The sequence below is a fragment of the Nelusetta ayraudi genome, unplaced genomic scaffold, assembly GCF_046127955.1.
Source record: "Nelusetta ayraudi isolate G7.1 ecotype Tasmania unplaced genomic scaffold, CSIRO-AGI_Nayr_v1 ptg000042l, whole genome shotgun sequence".
Lineage (NCBI taxonomy): Eukaryota > Metazoa > Chordata > Actinopteri > Tetraodontiformes > Monacanthidae > Nelusetta > Nelusetta ayraudi.
In genome coordinates, this window is record NW_027466092.1 from 10,414,239 (window position 1) to 10,433,676 (window position 19,438).

Below are 19,438 nucleotides of genomic sequence, written 5' to 3' on the forward strand. Positions count from 1 at the left end.
AATAAGTAAGACAGAGATAAACAGGAGAAACAGACAGTTGGAACGTGTCTGAAACGAGCACAAGCCTCAGAAACAACTCTTACCCTAGTTATGAATCAACCTGCTGCTCCGCAGTGCCAACCACACTGAACATGTGGGCTGACGACTTGCAGCAGAACACGAAGTTCTTCCTCACAAGCCCCCTTTTCCCAGGCCTGCAACCAGGCCTCGGGTTTCAGCCAAGACCAACAGTACGTTGCCTCTTCCCGCGCATAAAGGATGCAGTGTTGTCCTGTGATTGTGGCAAATATCCACTGACAATTCTTTGACATGAAAACTGAATTAGTGCACAGTTCACGACAACAGAGATGTTTTTTTTTTTCTCGAAGAGTTGAGACTGTGGAGACATGACGAGGGGGAAGCGGGCGCTGCCAGATTCACTCACCCTGCTGCTTGGCTTGATGCCATCCGATGCAAGCGAGTGGAGGCCACTTTGTCAGGGTTCAGGTTTCCGGGTTAAAGGTGCGTTCAGAGTCGGCCCGCATTCGAAGGAGCAGCGGCGATGTGGCGGCGTGTCTCCAGGCGCTGGCAGGCTGTGAAGCAAAGGACATTTTACAAAAAGACAAAAGTTGAAAAAACTCAGTCGCGGCCTGGTTTGGCACCAGTACAGCACAGGACCGCAGGGCTCCGCAGCTGCTGGTGAAAATGGCACAGAGGATCAGTGGGACAGCACCCCCTGCACTGGAGGACAGTCATGACACCAGGAACACTTGTTACTGAAAAAAATTATTCAGAGTCACTCAATAAATTTTATTCTTTTATTGCTGTTTTAGTCACGTGTTCTGTTGCTGGAGGACAACGCGTTCAAAATAATCTCTCACAAAGGAAATAATTTCTTTCTTAACATCCCAAAGTAATGAGGTTCTCACTTTGAATACAGGAGTTTCTTCACAAACACAAGATAAATTTTGTTTTTCATTTTTTTTTTTTTTTAATCTCATTTGTATTTTTAGATAGATCTGTATGTATTTTCTGTTGTTCACAATGAATGAACAACTGAACACACTGCTGCTGGAACAATTGCCTTTTCCTGTGAATGTGGAGTGAATTTATAACTCTAAATTGTCCATAGGTGTGTGTGTGTGTGTGTGTGTGTGTGTGTAAGTGCAAATAATTGTTTGTCTTTGTTGTCTCTATGTTGCCCTGCCAGGAATAAATTCGCACTGAAAATGGATGGATGGATGGATTATTAACGTATCTAACCCGTCCTATCCTAAAGTGATGTGATTGGTTCTCAGATTATTGGCTACGTATCCCAAAACAACTGCAAATCTTTTGAACTATGCCAAAACTGTGAGACAACTTTTCATAAATAACGACAAGCCTTCTCAGATTAACTTTGCAGAAATATGTCGATCCCCTGATCAATGTAACATGTTCTCAAAACAATACCTGTGTGTTCAGTTTTTATTCCGTGATATTGAATCAATATTTGGAGATTTCTTTTGGGTGGAGGGCCAGTGGTGGAAATGAGACAAGACAGATCCAATAATTTATTGGCATAAAAAATAATTTGTCAGGCTTCAAAGCATTAAGAATAGTAAAAACTGTAGTAAAGATTAGACTGGGGGAAAAAATAGATGTGAAGTCTGCTGGGCACTCCGAGTCAGCAAGATCATCCCAGAGAATGACGACGTGAAAGTGAGCATGTCTTCAGCGTGCATGCACCCGCGTGGATGCGTGTGCAGTGGGCGTGGCCAGGCGGATGACTCCCCCTCTCTTCCCCCCGGCGCCTGACATATGAGCCTGGAGAGACGCGCGCAGCGGAGACATCGGATGGGTCAATCTCAGCGACTCCGTCTGTTTCTTCTTCTTCTTCCTCCTCTCTGTCCGGCTCCAGTGTGCAGCTGCAGCCTCTGACGCGTCCGATCCGATCCGATCCGATCCGATCCGCGCCAGGAGTCGACTCGACTTGCCAGCTGTGGAGGAAGGCAGCGGTGACATTCGTGTTGCTTCTCTCCACGACGGAGCCCAGGGACGCTGCGATGACAGCCGGGTTGGTTCCCACTGGAGATCACTGAGAGCCGCATCCTGCTGCGCCGCATCCGATCCCAGCTGACCTTCCGGAGCAGATCCAGGATGACTCCGGCACTCTTGGTGCTCTTACTGGGAGTGGTAAGTGGCTTTCCCCCCTGCGATCCCCTGCGTGACAGTGCGGGTTCACTTGAACTTGAGTAGTTTAAAACACTTGCGCGACGGAAACTTAATGCGCGTCAACAAACATGGGGAACATCAGACGGTCGGTCAGTCTGTACCTGAGCGTTTTTTAGCTTTTTAGACCGGATTTTTGTTTTTTAGTTTATTGACTTTATTCTTAAATTTGGAGCTGCCGACAATAATTAGCGCATTTTGACGCTGTTTATTCTCACTAGGGAGTTTTCCCTGCTCTCCGTCGCTTCGTGCTGCTCGTTCTGGGGAGAATCAGCTGCTTTTTCTTTAGCTGCGCAAAGCGCGCGCCTCTGTCTGTGATTTGGTGCTTTTTAAATAAAAGTTGATTGATAGATAGATAGATTGATTGATTGATTTGTCTCTGGTTATAAGAACTAATGCGTAATAACAAGTTGTGCACGTTGTTTTGGGTTTTTACTAATAATACTTAAAAAAACAAAACAAACAAACAAACAAACAAACAAAAAAACCCAGGTTAAAACACTTGACAGTTGCTGCAGCCGCGTTAAAACTGGTGAATCTCATCCTTGCACCTGTCCCGCCGCCCGTCACCGAGCGTGCATTGGGACTTGTGCGCTCACTCATTCACTCACCCATTCAACATGCTGAATGCGCAGCCCGACCGTCTCAGTTACTCCTGCAGACAGCGGGACAATGTGGCAGGGGTCTCTGCGGGCGGAGGTGGCCAATAAATTCTTTGTGTGCTGATGGGGGAGAGGGAGAGAGAGAGAGAAGGAGGGAGGCGTCCTCTGGTGCTTCTTTCCCCTCCTCCATCGTCGGACATCTGCAGCAGAAGTCCTGGCAGGATGCATGACAGCTCTGGGGAGCCACAGCTCTCGCGTTCTCCCTCATTTATCTCTAATTCCTTTGAGGCCAAGCAGGCCCGTCCGTGGTGGATAGGCTCTCTCCCCCTTTGGCCCGGGCACAGCCGCGGTCAGCAAGGCTTTCTAGGGTTAGAAACAGGCCTGCCTTGCTGATACATGACAGCTGCTCCAGCTGACGGCTATAGCATCTTCTGCTGGACCCAGCGCATGCAATATTCATACAGCCTCCTGCTCCCACAAGCTCACATCGCTCTCCTCTGTCCTCCTCGGCTCACGCTGTCGCTCTGTGTTTTTTGTCCAAACCCTGATGACTGGTGTTTGGCAGTGTTGGCGTGTAATCTATTACTAAGTAATCCACTCCTGTAATAATAAAAAAATGTTTTAGTTATGGAGTAATGTAATGGGATTACTGTGGCAAAACTGGTAATTATATCATAATTACTTTATAAAGTAACGATTCCATTACTTTTCCGAAATATTTTGCAAGCTAAAAATGTCTTATTATCCCCAAAATGTCTGAAATTTAGAAAAACCACCAAAAACAACAATGTCGCAGATTGATGATGCAGCTGTGCATTGACATGTGACGACGCAGCAAAAAAAGCATGGCGGTAGCAAAAGTAAGAAACAGCGATTGCGTTTGATAGCTGGAAATACAAACATTATTTTGAGTTCATCTCGTCTAAATCAAAGAATATTGTGGTTCGTTGTACGTTATGTGCAGGAAACAAGATGTTGTCAACTTTTACTTTATCTTTTTTAACTAAAGTAATTAGTAATTGATGACTTATGAAACAAAGTAGTTAAAGAAGAAATCAGTAGTTGGATTACTTTTATGGTGTAATCCCAACAACAGTGTTGTGGGGGGTTAATTTTGTTGAGACTGCCTCCCACTGTGTTTCCAGCTTCTCAGGCTCCATGCCTGGATTTTAAATGAGGAACAGGTATAGTCGGGAACCTAATGGTTTAACAAGCGCTGACAGCCGAGGTCCAGAGGTTAAGTGCCTCCAAGTGAAAATTGACTGGAGCATTAGTAAGATTGGTCGGTGCTCTGAAGTTACTCCCTGCTCCCTGCAGTGTTGCCAATGCGTCACACGCCTTGCTTCCCTCCTCAGCTTCAGGTGGTGGCAATGTTGAAAGAATGCATTCTTTCAACATTGCCTCAAAATCACATGGCACCTTATTTGTCCGCCTGTACAGCTTTTGCTCGTGTTGCACCCAAACCCATCCCAAACATAGCGTCAGAAACGATAATGACGACAACAGCAGCAGCATCAGCAACAACAACAACATCAACATCAACATCAACAACGACCCAACGTGTACGAGCGGTCGAGTTATTTCAGAAGTGTCAATCCGGCATTCTGGAGCAGGTTTGTTCACATGCAAGGCAGTCGACGCTTTTGTGCAAAGCGTCACCTTTGCGTGCCGATGGGTGTGTGCAGTGGAGGGGGCAGTGGAAGCAGGAAGAGCACGAGTGTCTGTGGTGACAGAGTTGATTCAACTCTAATTAAACACTGGTTGCGTAAGGTGTGTGTGGGGGTGGGTGGGGGTGGGGCGGGTTCGTTGGGGACAGTGATGAGAGAAGTGTCAACTCTGCGGGCCTTGAACGTTACGTTTCGACGCAACGTATTACGTTTCCATGGTGGCAATAATCCGAGGACGACGATTTTTGTGCAAATTCAAACAAATGTTTAAATTCAAAGTAACTAAACATGAAAAATATCAGCCAAGTTGCCATCACATCGGAAGTAACCCATCAGTTAAGTAGGCCTGAAACATAAGCATAGACACATCCGTAAGTGATTTAGGAAATGATAAAATGTGAAATCAGATTATACAGATGATCAGATTATATGAAATGTTCCATTTTCAAATCTTTAATTTCAGTTTGAGACAATGAATCATAGATCACCAGGGGAGAACAAAAAGCAGGTTTAGCCCTCTGTTTAAAGCCTTCCCCTTTTAAAAAAGGACATGTGGCAGGCAGGAAGGGCAGGACTGAAGCCAGGCCGGGGCTGTTGTGGCTGAGTTAGAGGATGGACAGTGTCTTTCCAGTGACTGGCTAGAAAGACAAGTTGCTGTTACAAAACATTGCTTAAGCGTATTTTGCATTAACGGACCTGAAGTTACTTCAAGGCAAAGGACGCCCTCAAAACCGCAGATATTCTCCAAACTGGTCAGCATTGGAGAGCTTAATAGCAGAGACTTGAAGGTGAATGGGCCGTGACACCATCAAGGCGGTGGGAGTGAACGTGGGTACGTGTGTGTGTGTGATTATACACCAGCTGACTGGAAGGTGCCTGAGGGGACACTTGACGTTTTTTTTGTTTTTTTTCTCAGAGCATTCCACGCACACCTGAACCCTGAAGCCTGACAATTTATCTGCAGCGTGCGCCCTGCACCCAAATAGCACGTTGGTTGACACGCATGCATGTTGCACACACACACACACACACACACACACACACACACACACACACACACATTCTTAAACTGTTCGTCAGTCTTGTTCAACACTTGACAGGCAAAAATGAGCCCCAAGCTGAACTCACATCATTAAAAAGCAAAGTGTCATGTTCATGTATGGCCTTTAAAACCACAGCGCTGCACTACTTTTTTCTTTGAACTGGAATATTGGATCCGGAATCAGGATAAATCTGAGGGATAACTATAACTGCTGACCTCTGGTCTGTGGCTGTCAGCAGAAGATTGCTCTTGAGTTGACCTCATCAGTGTCCATCCACCAGGAGAAAATGAAAGACAGACCCCTCCCAGAGCTCCGTGTCAGAGGGCAGTGAGCGGTCTTCTCAGGGTTTGCTTTGGGGGAAATGGCTTGCTGAAGATAAGAGGACCTCGCGCTGGTCGGGAAAGATCGAGTTTGATTTACAGGCAACGGGCCAGATAAAAATGAAAGTGCTTGAGAACATTTTCCCAAGACTGAAACCTCCTCGCTTGTCACAAGTAAAAGACATGAGACAACCCTTTTCACCCAGCAAGTTTCTGCTCAAGGACCACAGAATACACAATCGTGTCCTGTTTTATTTGTCTTCACTGGTCATTACATGAACACATTTAAATCATGCAAAACAGGATCATTTGAGAAACATGTTTAAGTGATTGTCTACCTACTGCTGCTGCCTTCACTGATCTGATTTCCTTATGCCGCTTGTTCCATATGGAATGGAATAGATGTACTTTATTGATCCCAACTACTATATCTTCTGGTCCACCTTAAGATATAATCATCTCCTTCCAGTAAACAACTTAAAGGAACTCGTGTTTCCTCTTAACTAATACACCACAAGAAGTTTGGATAAGTGACTTTGGGGAGTGACCATTAAGGGCCTTAAATGTCAACATCCAGATCAAGAAATCAATTAGAAAATAGACTTAGAGCCATCGGAAGGATGCTAATGTGGTCACTTTGCTTGGATGTCGTTAAAAGCCCGAAAGCAGAGTTCTGGACCACCTGAAGAAGAGAGTAAACAGAGGCAGAGGAGCCTCTGTGTCTCTGAGAGATAAAATAGATCTCATTGAGTCAGGTCAGGTAGAGAATTACAATAAAACCAAACAATATTTAGCATCTTTGCCCAGCTTAAAGGGGTTTACCCAAAGTTGAGATTTTTACACGTTTTCTAGTCACTACAATGGAGGCTCTAGGCGGGACATTTTCCATTCAAGATAAATGTTGTGGAAGTTCTTGGAAGGAAATAATGCATTTGCATAAACAATGAAAGCCCATAGTGGCCATGTTCTTTGGTCTGTTGCTAAAGCTAACATGAATGTTTCCTGACTGGGAGTCTGCGGTGGCTAAAACGTGTTGAACAGAGAAAAAAACCCCTGCTGAAGTACATGTTCACCATGCATCTCCTTCTTATTGGAACTTTCCCTCTGTGAAACTCTGGATTGGCTACGACTAGACAGTTTCACCAGAATTAACAGAGGTTAGAAAAAAAATTATTGTAATTTTCAAGTGAAGGTGCACTATCTCTTTAAGTCAAAGGCCCTGTGTCAGGGTTGTGAATGTTTCAGCCTACTTGTAAACTGTTGAGACATTAAGCAAAATAACTGGCAAGGCAATTTTATTATTATTGTTGTTTTAAGTATTTCACAATCAAACTTAAAATAGCAGACACAAAATAAACATTTCGGATAGTTAAACTTTGCTTTTCCCTGTTTCCCATCCTTTTCAAGCAGTCTGCCGCAGCTGGAAGAGAACTGCTGATTTAGTGGCTGATATGTTTATGCAAGGAGGAGGCGAATATGAGATTAAAGAGATGAGAAATAAATTCTGCTTCACAGAATCGTGTTTATTTTGCTTCTCTGCTTGAGGATGTGAAAATGATGGTTTTTGGTGATTAACCATTTCTCTGCTTGCCCTTCTTTTAGTGACCTCTCTCCCTCTCTCTCCCCCTCTCTCTCTCTGGCAGGTTGGAGCTCTGGCCAATCAGAAGCGGGCCAGATCAGTATGCGCATCAGGCCAATACACATTTGGCGGGGAGTGCTGTATTCAGTGCCAGCCTGGGGAGGGCATGGTCAAGCCATGTGGAGCCACACAGACTGTCTGCGAGCCCTGCAGTGACAGTAAGCAATGGAACAAACTCACTGGAAGGGCAGAAATCAGGGGTGGTGGTGGAGGGTGGCGGGGGAGGGGGGTTGCATGACTGTCCTGTCTTGGTTCAAAGTTCATGATGTATGCATGAATGAAAGGCTGAATCCAGAATAGCACGTGTTTGTCTTCAGGTCTGCACACAATGAGACCTCGACCGCATCACTTCCCTCGCTTCCGTATTTGTATGTGATATGCAAGACCTGATGATTTATTGGTTTAAAAAAAAAAAAAAATTCCTTCCCCCAAAAAAAACAAAAACACTTGTTCTGTACTCGTACAAATTGTCCGCAAGGCTCACAGAGTTTGGACAAGGCACAAGTTCAAACAGCGGTTTGAATTGCGGGCTGTAAATTATAATAATGTTTCCCCAACGTTCCAACTTTGTCGTGCAATCAAGTTACCAGCCTGTAAAAGCAAATGTGGAAGATGACATTTTGGTGCTTTTGGCAAATATCTTGTTTTTATGAGATGCATTTAATGTCGGCATATTTAAAAAAAAAAAAAAAAAGGGGGGGGGGGCGGGGGGGATTTGTAGCAATTTAGCGACGAGTTGTGGATCGCTTTAGGAAAAGCCTCTGCGCGTCTCTCTGACGTTATCTACAAAGAACATTTCACACTGAGGGGGCTGACATCAGCAGCGCTAATGACTCACTCACCAAGCGAGGTGAAGAGAAGGGAATCAGTTTTGTATCAAGATTAATTTCACATAGTATATATATACATATATATGTATATATATATATATATATATGTATATATATATATATATATATATATATATGTATATATATATATGTATATATATATATATATATAAATATATATATATACATATATATATATATACATATAAATATATATATATGTATATATACACATATACATATATGTCTTTGTATATGTATCTGTAAATATAAATTTAATGAAGATACAATGAACCCCATTCAGTTTCGAAACTTGTATTTATTTTAAGGCAGAGGGGAAACACTTGATTGTCAAATCAGTCCAAGATTTGTTTTGATGAAGTATTTCCATCACATTGGATCCTTCGTATGAAGCAAGCACTACCAACTTGGGTTCAACCAGACCTTATCGCACTGACAATCACTGAAAGCCATATGGGACTTTTTCTCTGACCTTCCTGCCAAAACTGGACACATTCAAAGTTGCCTGTCAGGAATTAAAGTAGACTCCAGATCAGCGCTCCAGCATTCCTGCCCTCCTCGTGGCCCTTACCATGTAGGGAGAGAGGCTATGTCGGCCCGCGGGACGTCGTGAGACAATAATGTTGAGAGAACACAAGAGTGGGACCCGTTCCAAACCTTGTCGACGGGAGAAAACTTTGCAGGAGGCGCCGAGCGCATCACGCATGGTTGTGATTGGGATTTAGTTCCGGGCGGCTAACAGGCTTGAAAATATTTTTTTTGTTCTTTACAACTCAGTTTTTCCCAGGCGCCTCTTCTGTTGGGACGTTGCGAAAACAAATGTAGCTCCTTCAAGGTTTTCGTGAAACTCTATCGAGTGGGGTCAGGGATCAGTTTGAGCCTGCAGAGGCTGCAGAGGCCGGGCCTGGTCCACAGCCAGCCGCCACGCTCGTTCCCAGGCTTCTCTTTGTGTAAATTCTCCGGCTGTCCTGCGCCGTGATGAGGAAGTACGTGTAAACCTCTGTGGGCCGCTAAAAAAATGGCAAATCACGAGGCAAGGAGACCCCCGAGGTCAGAAAGCCACTGAGCTTGAAGATCATGGGAGCAGCTGAAAAATGTGGTGCTGGAAAATTATTTTACAAAGCTGAGTTTGATTTTCTTTTTCTTGTCTTTTATCTGCACTATGAAAAGTGTCCCTTGGGTTAAGAGTCGTTTTTTTTTTTTTTTTTCGTTTTGATTTGTTGCCTGGCGTTTGAAAATATTGGGAAATTTGCAGCTTACTTTGCTTTTCTAGATTCGTTTTATTGCTTTAGGAGCAGAGTTGATGGCAGAGGCCATGGTTGCTGCCTTCTGTTGCACAACGTTCACATCTACTTGGCACTAATTTACTCTCCCACTGTCTCTTCACTTGTCAGACACCAACAAGCACAGACTGTGAAAAAAAAGCTCTCAAAGCCGCCGAGAGGCTAGACAGGCTCTGTGCTGGCTCATCGATAAACAGAGATTCAAAGCAGATCTCACTCTCGCTCACTCTCCCTCCCTCCATCAAGGATAACATCCCTGCGATATTTTAAGAAACGCATCAAACATATTGATTAGATCGCAATGCTGCCTGCTTAAGCCGGAGACGAGCAGTAGCGGAAACATTTTAACACGGTATTCATGAGGTCTGATGCATCGGCGACTTGCTTTGGCTTCGACCCGTTGATAAGAATTCGATGAAACCCGCCTCCTCAAAGGAAAAAAAAACCCTCAACACATTACGATTGTAGCGTAACAAGAGAGGAATGACACGTCTTTCTGGCTTCACCTTTCTCAAACAATGTGGTCCAACCACCGCATGATGAACTGGAAAGTTGCTGCACACTTTACACACTTGATGCGTAACAAACGAGACCAAAACGCAAAACGTCCCACCAGCGGTACACCAGCCGCGGTACCGATGTGCGACAGGTATGCAGGGGTTGCGACCCCTGCATACAGCAGCAGGTGAAAGGAGAAACTCTGCTACATAGAACACCAATGGGCTGGCAGATTTGATGTCTCAGATAAGTGTTTGCTCTGCAAAAGGTTGGAAATTTGTTTTTTTTAACCATCATTTAAGAATATGAAAGGGTGTTTTTTTATGTTTCTTGAGACAAACATAGGGGAAAATCCTTCTATCGGTCTATCTATGTATTTATCTATCAATCAGTCCGTTTGTACATCCATCTATTTATCCATCCATCAATCCATCCTTACATCAATCTGTACATCCATCCATTTCTACATCTATCTGTCTGTCTGTCTGTCTATCTATCTATCTATGCATGAATCCATCCCATCCATTCATCCACCTGCAAACCTCATCCCTTATAAACTTTCTTTACGGTGGTTTGCTGAGACTCTGTCTGACTCTTTCACTCTGTGATTAAAGAAACACAAAATGCTCATCACGACTCCGCTCACAGTCTGATCCCGCCGCCGTTCCGAGGCCTGCAGCTGCTCTGCGCTCCACCCACCCCAACCTAATGAACGCACACATCCGTTTGTGGGAGACAGTCCTCGGCTGCCAGAGAGCGTTCAGGCTCCACTTTGTGCCGACGTTTAACGGCTGCTGTGGCCGACGGGCTAAAATCGCATGGTGAGCGAGATGGGGGGGTCCGGGGGGAGGGGGGGGGGCAGAGGAGGAGGAGGTTTGGATGAATGAGCAGATGAGCGGAAATGAGACAGAGTGAGTACAGCTGTCGGACTGGGACGGGATGAGGAAGACTTGTCAGCTAATGGCTTGTAGACGGGCGCACACGTGCAGACATGTCACATATGAAACCGCACCGACTCATCAGCCGCAGGAACTTTGTGAGATTTATTTTATGCACAAATCGCCGCTCGTTCTCACCCTTATCATCGTACTTCGTGATGAAAGTTTTACCTCGAGTGAGTGTGTGTGTGTGTGTGTGTGTGTGTGAGAGCAAGACAGACGGAGACTGTATATTTTTCCCTTTCCGTTCAATACATTTCCTCTTGTGTACAAGATTGATGCGTGACTGTTCCATTGTCCCCGTTTTAAATAAATAAATTCCAGACTCCTAATTCCTACCACGCGCGCGCGCGCACACACACACACACACACACACACACACAGGGAAGAGTCAGGACACCTTTTATGGGCGTCAGGGAGAAAAAAAGGGCTGGACAAGGCTGGGGGGCAGTGTGTGTGTGTGTATGTGTGTGTGTGTGTGTGTGTGGTGGTGGTGGGGGGGGGGGGTTCCTGTCATGATATGATACCCTCTGCAAGGAAGACTCTCTACTGCCCCCCCACCCCCTGTGCAACTCCCCCTCCCAGCCCCTCCCCACCAGCGTGTGCCGCAGGATAGTGTTATTAATGTATTGACTTGCATTATTGATGGGTGACATTATGATAATGGCTCTAAGAGCACTCATGGGGAGGAGAACGAAGGAGGAGGACATGGAGGAGGGGCAGGGAGTGAGGGTAGTGTGTGTGTGTGTGTGTGTGTGGAGGGGGGGGGGTAACAAAGTATGACTGGGCATCATCATCATCAGACACAAAAAAGACCAATTGATGGACGTTTGGTTGCTCATCTCTCCAAGACGTCTAATTAAAGAAAAATGTGAAGGATGCTCACTTGATAGTGCTGACTTTGGACCAGACACACACACACACACACACACACACACACACACACACACACACACACACACACACACACACACACACACACACACACACACACACAAGCAAACGCACACACCGCCACCCACTGACACGCTCGTTGCTCCCCAGTCTTGTGTCCAGTATCTTATCGCTTCACATCTGCCTTCTAATCTCTGCTCGGTCGTCACCGCCGCGGTTGGTGGGCCGCTGACGCAGGCCGAGAACCTGATACGAGGCCACTGTGCTGCAGCGGAGTGTCTACGCCCTCTTTGTCTCCGATGTTGCGCGCACACACACACATGCACGCACGCACACACACACGTTTTGGTCTCAGTTTAGTACTAAAGGACAGAAACACTCAAGTTTCACATTTCAAAGATTCCAAATAAGTTGTCATTTCAAAGACAAGACAAGACATCAGGAGGTCCCAAATTATGCCCCACCCTTTGTTTAGCAGTCGGGGATTAGAGGGCTTTATCTTCCATCCCAGATTCAAATCAGTCCTACATACGTGATTATGAAATACATAGACATCTAGAAAACAGTATATTTAGCCCTCTGTTTTCAACCCTCTGCTAAAACACATTTGCTTTGCTGTTGAACCTGTTAAAACTTGGAGCCAGAGCCAACACCTGGTAATCAGTGAGGCGTCACTTTCTTTTGTGACATCACAAAGGGCTGATTGAACGCGTTATGACCGCACTGTTTTTAAAAAGCGGAGCCATCACAATTTTTGAATGACGTAGCAGCACTATTAAGCTAGAATTCTACCACCCCCACAGAATTCCACAAATTCAATTGATAACTGCTCAACTGTGTCGATGCAACATCAAGAAATGATGAGCTGAGATGCGTCAGGATAAATTGCAGGGCTCACGTGGAAGAGGATTAATCTTTACTCACCGGTTTAATCTTATTTATCTAGTCTGAAGTGGCTGCAGTAAACTGTTACTATAATTGAATGAGTGTGCTGATAACAAGTTTTATGGCCTTTCAGCATCCTTTATTATTAATACATGTGGATGTCTGATGAGATAAATAGCATTTTTGTTTTCCTCACACAGTCACAAGGAAAGGCATCAAGTAATTACAATGGTAAGATTGTAGGATAGACAGTTAAAGTAATTTGACGTACGGCTACTGGTTGTGATTCACTCATGTTGATTGAAAACAGATAAAAATCTCTGTATAATAAGAGTAAATGGGTTGGAACAAAGGTCACCTTGACAGGGTTACACATACACACACACACACACACACACACACACACACACACACACACACGCGCACACAATTAGGCTGCCATTTCTTTCTTTGCCTTCTGTCTCACACAGAGATCCCCTCCTGTCCTCATACACCAGCACACACACATACACACATAAACTCTCTCTCTTTCTCTCTTTCTCCCTCTCTCTCTCTCCCTCTCTCTCACTCACTGTTCTTACTAATAGGTCTGATGCATAATTTAGTGCATTTCCCAGTTCTCTATCCACCCGAAACATAATTCTATAAAATATACAATACTGAAGGCATCCTCAGCAGACACATCTGTCTTGGTAGAAACTGTTGGATTTGAAAACACAACATACGTTTTAGTTTTTTGGTTTTTATGGAAAATTTAAAAAAAAAATGGTTTTTTCTGTGTTATATAACAATATTTCTGAATCAAACCTTTAACACAATTCTGGAAATGTATTTAGTACTTGAGTGGAAGAGTGCAACTTCTGCCTCAGGGTATGAGTGGGACTGCATGTCCACTAAAAGCTGTTTGCAGACAGATGGACAGAAGGTTTAAAGGAGACATCATAAAAAATATATGGGAGAGACAAAAAAATAGAAATGAAGTCTATTAAGTTTAAGTTTAAAAAAATAAACCACTATGATTTAGAAGGGTTTTAAAAGGTGTGTTTAAAAAAAAACAGAGTTGCAAAGAGAGAAAGCTGTTTGTCCACCTAAAACACAGTTGATTCTTTCCTCTCCCCAGGTGAGACGTTCTCCGAACACTTCAGCCACAATGAGACGTGTCAGCCCTGCACGTCGTGCGACGATCCCGAGGGCCTGCTCCGCATGAAGGCGCCCTGCACCGACTCCAACGACGCCACCTGCGTGTGCAACTACGGCTACTTCATGAGCGAGATCACGCAGCGGTGCGAGCCCTGCACCGTGTGCCCGTTGGGTGAGGGCATGCTGTACAGCTGCGACTTCGACCACGACACGATGTGCGAGGAGTGCAACGACGACACGTACTCGGACCAGGAGAGCTCCCGGGAGCCCTGCATCCCCTGCACCACCTGCGAAGGGGACGACACCCTCAGTCCTTGCACCCCAACCTCTGATACGGTCTGTGAGGGTAAGTCAGTTCCCTTGTGGAGATATCGTGACAACTCAAGCTTCTTCTTGTTTTCTTCTTGTGCAAAAACAATCTGTGGCCCTGTAGCTTTAGAGGGGTTCTGCCAGGGCTTGATCCACTTGCACCTACTCTGCTTGCTTCTACTTGGTTTTCAAGCTTTTCTATTAGGTGGTAGTAGAGGGCAAAAGGTACTATTTTGGTATATACTCATCTCCAAGTGAGTGAATGTTTGTGCAGGCCATTGATTGGAGAGGCAACGATGAAACCGGATGACTCACGAGAGCGACTTCTTCACAAATATCAAACCTACCACTTAAAAAAAAATCAGGTGTTTTTACTTCCAGTGAAGTAGACGAGGAAAACAGCTAGCTAACTAGTGGCGCAGTCAAGCAATGTTTCTGTGCTTGGTAGTGTATGAAAGAAACAATAAGATGAGTACTGTATTAGAAATGTCGTACCGTAACAAATGACGTCAAGGGGCTTTCCGGGCCTCTTTGTTCTGATAAATCCACCCATGTTCAGGTGCTGCTCCGTTGTTATGGAAAAGGATCCCAAATCGAATTGAGGCTGAGACTGTGTCATGGAAAAGCATCATGTGTGATCATTTCACTGTTGGATGTCACAGTTTTCCAGGACGTGTTCACTTGTGCGTCCACAGCAGCCTGCAGCTGGGATGAAGGTAGAGCAAACAGGCGTTTGAGGTGACATTCACACAGGTCCACAGACAAGATAGAGGTGGGATGCACTGCAAATATATTACGTTTAGGGGCACCGTTGGAGGTTTATGCATGCAAGCGAGGAGCGGATGGCTCTGACGCGGTCTAATCAGTGGATGAGTTTATCATGAACTTTTGGGCCGGGAGCGTCAAGTTGAGTGATGGGATGCTCGGCTTGGGGGTCGAGACCCTCCGTCCAACTCTGTGTGGACAGTGTGATATAGTGGACATCATCATTGTTTGTCGCACAATCGGATCAGCTCAGTGCCGCATCGTAGAAATTGTTGGCCCATCAACCTAAATGCCGAGCCGGAGCGTATCCTCTTGTCCTCACCGGCTCATCCCTTCAGCAGATACAAAGGCCACCCTCTCTCGGCGTCGGTGGGTTTAGGGGAAGGTCACGTCTCTCGAACTGGCCTTCTGAATTTCCTTTATACCATTGCACCCTGTGGGTATCACACTCCAACATCGCCAAATTCCTAATAACTGCAGTCACTGCAGTCATTCCAATGACCTGATGCCTCGCAGATTAAATCAACGCTTTTGTCCAATGACAATAAAAGGGGCCTGTTGATGGTGGACATGCAGGCTCTCGGGGCAGTGGGTTTGAAGGATGTTATCACAGTGCCCAGCACAGAACTAGAGCTCCGGCTAAAGGAAGTCTTTTGTGCCTCTCCAATGATCCTGTTTGGCCTCTGACGGCCCTCCGTTTAGCCCATGGGTCTACTTGAAGGAGCCAGCAATGCATAAAACAGTGCAACTATTAACAAAGTGTCCCACATATAATTGCACAACTAATCCTTCTGTTTGCACCCTGTGATAAGTGTTTGCGCGTTCAAGAAAAAAGCAAAAAGCAAAAAGAAAACGGCCCCATTGGACGGTTGGTGTCACTTGAATGGCTCTGAAAAGCCTCAAACTTGTAGCCATCAATGGAAGTTGATTGTCCCGCCTGCGTGTAAATGCTTGTCAGTTCAAAACCAGTTCTGCAGTCAAGCATACCGCCGCAAAAACACCTGTAACAATGGGGGTGGCCACTGTTTTTATGCGGAGTGTAATTTTATCTGCTTGGTTTCAATTGTGGTAGGCCAGCGCCGACCGGTAGAGCGGTAAAGTTTGCATCGTCTGAACAATGTGACGCCTCCTCATCTCAGAGTATGACCTGAGTAAAAGGGACACAGGGAGGGTGTTGAAGGGTAAATGTTAGCCACTTCATGGAGCTTGGTCTTGTGGCTCTCGGCAACTTGGCATTAGAGGCAGCATGACTGAACATCTTTTTGTTTGGTGCTTTGTTTGCTTTTTCTGGCTTGCGTCAGCGAAGACTTGTTGTTGCTGTTGTAGTTGTTGTTTTTCATTCATATTAGTTGGCCGCAGGGCTAATCGTACAAGTGGACACAATTCCGAAGAGACTGAGGGACTACAGATGGGTTAACAAGGGTACCAGCGCATTGTTTACTTTTTCTTTGAGCGGGATTGGGTCTGATGGGGAGATGATTCATCCGAAATCAGGAGATAAAGAGTCAGAACTGCGAGACATCTTCTTAGATAGCTAACGCAGGGCACTTAGTGATGAATGTGATTCCGCTGTGATCTTGGCCAACAACACGCCTCACACACAATCTGAATGTGTGCGTGTGTGTTTGTGTGTGTCAGAGTGTTTTTTAAACTGAAGCATGGGTGTTATCTGTGGAGAAGCCAGACATCCGTGTCCATTAGCAATGTGGAGTCAGGCGACACAGGCCTGAAGGCTGAACCAGTCAGGAGGAGGGGAGTTCACAGTGGCTGGGGGGTGGAGCAGAAGGGCCACATGAAAAGACAAGTCCGAACCTGAGACACTTTAGGCGGAGGGAGCAGAGCATCCCCTGGATGACGGCCGAGACTAAAGGGGAAAGTTTGTCAGATTTAGCAGATTTCAGGTTCATGGTTGGGTTTCCAGAGCCACCCAGCCGTTACACAAAAGCCAAAATCCAACCTCAGCCCACACTTTCTCTCCGCTCGCCCCCTTGTTTTGAGACCTGCCAGAAAAAATTAAACCTCAATCTCCTCATCGCTTCCTGAAAACTAAAAACGCTCCCAGACTTTGGCGGGCCCAAAAGCAAGAGGTTTATCATGGGTGGCGAGATATGACTTCCACTTCTTTGGAGACCACCGAAGGAGGTCAAAGGTTATGGGAGGCCTGTGTGTATTGGATGACTAATTGGGGGAGAAGAGGCGGTACAACGTGCTATAATCCCTAAAATCCTTATATCAACATAACAGGAGTTTGTTATTGATTTGAATAACGGCACTTTGTAGCCATAAGAGCTCTGTTTGCTTTTTATTATATATGGTCGTTCTCATGAGGTCTTCTTGCTACGTGGCGAGCACTATTTTATAGTCATTTTTCTTGTTATTATCAATCTCTTTATACCTATCTGGGACGGCTTTGTCCACAGGTTATTGGTAGCAGAAGCACAATTCCAAGCATGTTTGAAGAGAAACCTTTCAACAACTGCACATCGACAACATCTGAGACTTCACATTTGATTTTCTTTTTCAACCTCAAAAAGCTCAGAGAGGCACAGTGTGTTTATCAGCATTTAGCCAAGAGAAACAAAAAAAAAAACATCTGTTATACTCAGAGTTCTTTGAAAGTGTGTTATCAATAGCAGCAGCCAGCTGTGCCACCTCGGCAGCGATAAGGTCCTGATGGCTGAGTGAGCAGTGATGGAGGTCCTGCTCCACAGGGCGGGTTGTGCCTGTTTTTAACAGAGCTTTTTGGCAAAAGAGAAGCTTCCACTCTCCTTCAGCCTGTTTCTTATCCAGATGGTAGCCAGGATCCGCTCCACAGCAAAAACACACTCTGACCTCACAACCTGGCTGCTTTCAGGTCAGGCCGCACAGAGTTTCTGTGTGTGCAGCGATGAACCAGCACCTGCATTATTCATGCTCATGCATGCACTCAGAGGAACAGGATTGCTCGAGTGAGAATCATAAAATGCACAAATGCACACATGTGCAAACACACATACATGCAGTATGTCTCCCCGCTCTGCCACACACACACTGTGGGATGGATTGAAATCAATAAGATGACTTATTGAACATTGAAGATCAGCGATATGGACGCATGGAAGTATGAAGGACGAGTGGAGGTGGTGGTGGTGGTGGTGGGGTGGTGTTCGAGGAAGGAATCGAGCCAAGTGCATTTGGTTATTGGTTGGAGGGGGAGGAGGCAGCAGCGGCGGCAGGGAGCTCGTTTCCTTCCTGAGTTTGGTTGACCTTAACGATTGACAGGTTGCCCTCCATTCAGCTAACCAGCTCCATGCACACTGAGATGGGCTGATTGAACTATACCGAGCAAGAGTGGCAGAGGGCGGGAACACATGCGTGGATACATAGGAGGAAGGCAAGATGGGGGTAAGACTTTGCAGTTCGTACGGTGGAAAATATGACGTTTGGCTTTGAGGGATCAAAGTTGCTTAAAGTCTTCAGGCTCTGGGGCAATTCCAAATTGTTGTTAAATCAGACTTTGACTCCTCAATTGCATCAACTTTCAAAAGTGACCAATGTGTGATCTCTCCATTGATCAGACAGGTCACTTTTAAAGGAATGATTTGCAGGAGAAACAAAAGGAAATGACAGACAGCTTGAATATCCAATGCCAAAACTACCATGAACAGCCCAAACTACAGTTCACATCTGCTGCCACGTTCCTTTGGTGTGTCAGCTGACGCTGCAACTTCCTGCTCTGCCACCTTACATCAGTTATTGTGTGGGTCAAATACTTTGTCACTCTTCGTTTTTCATGATGTGATTCTCGATGCACGATTCTGGTCAGACTAAGGAGGCAGATATTCGGCTCATTTCTAGTTTATTTTACACATAAGAAAGAGGTCTGAATCTGATTTAACAAGAGCTGGTTTAACTAATAATCCAGAGAAATATTGCTTCATGTGCCTTTTTTACTTGAATAATCACACTTTACATGAAAAACAACAACAACAAAACATCAGAACTAGGTCACAAAAACCACAGTGTAAGTTTAGGCTTAAAGTTTTAAAATAGCACCTTACATTTTTTTTCTTATTGAAGCACAGCTTGTGTATCACACTTCAGCAGTCGTAGATAATTAAGATGTTTGATTTCTAAGTCGATGATAAAAGCCAACTAATCATTGCTCTCCCCTCACACCTGGCTTTAGAAAGACATTTACCAGAATAAATCCAGGTGACCGGTTCAGTGTCACGGCAGCTGGACCTACGGCCCGACTTCAGGCTTTGCTTATGATTGCGGTGGTGCAGTTGAGCTCGTACTCCTCCAGTTCCCTGTCTGCTCTTGCGGTTCTTGGTTTCCAAGGATGCCCGTGTGTATAATAACACATCCGCCTGTGCCAACGGGACCATCGTCTCAACACGTGGCTGCGTTCAAAAGCTAAACACAGCTGCTG

General features: G+C 45.3%; 1 protein-coding gene across 1 annotated transcript in view; it reads left to right on the forward strand.

Moving 5' to 3' along the window:
- The first annotated feature begins 1,682 nt into the window (after positions 1-1,682).
- The window catches only part of ngfrb (nerve growth factor receptor b), a 29,900-nt gene continuing 12,144 nt past the window's right edge, over positions 1,683-19,438 (forward strand). The window contains exons 1-3 of the mRNA XM_076034223.1: positions 1,683-2,154; positions 7,466-7,619; positions 13,931-14,296. Coding sequence (XP_075890338.1) covers positions 2,119-2,154; positions 7,466-7,619; positions 13,931-14,296 — 556 coding nt within the window. The 5' untranslated portion in view covers positions 1,683-2,118. The remainder of the gene's footprint in view (positions 2,155-7,465; positions 7,620-13,930; positions 14,297-19,438) is intronic.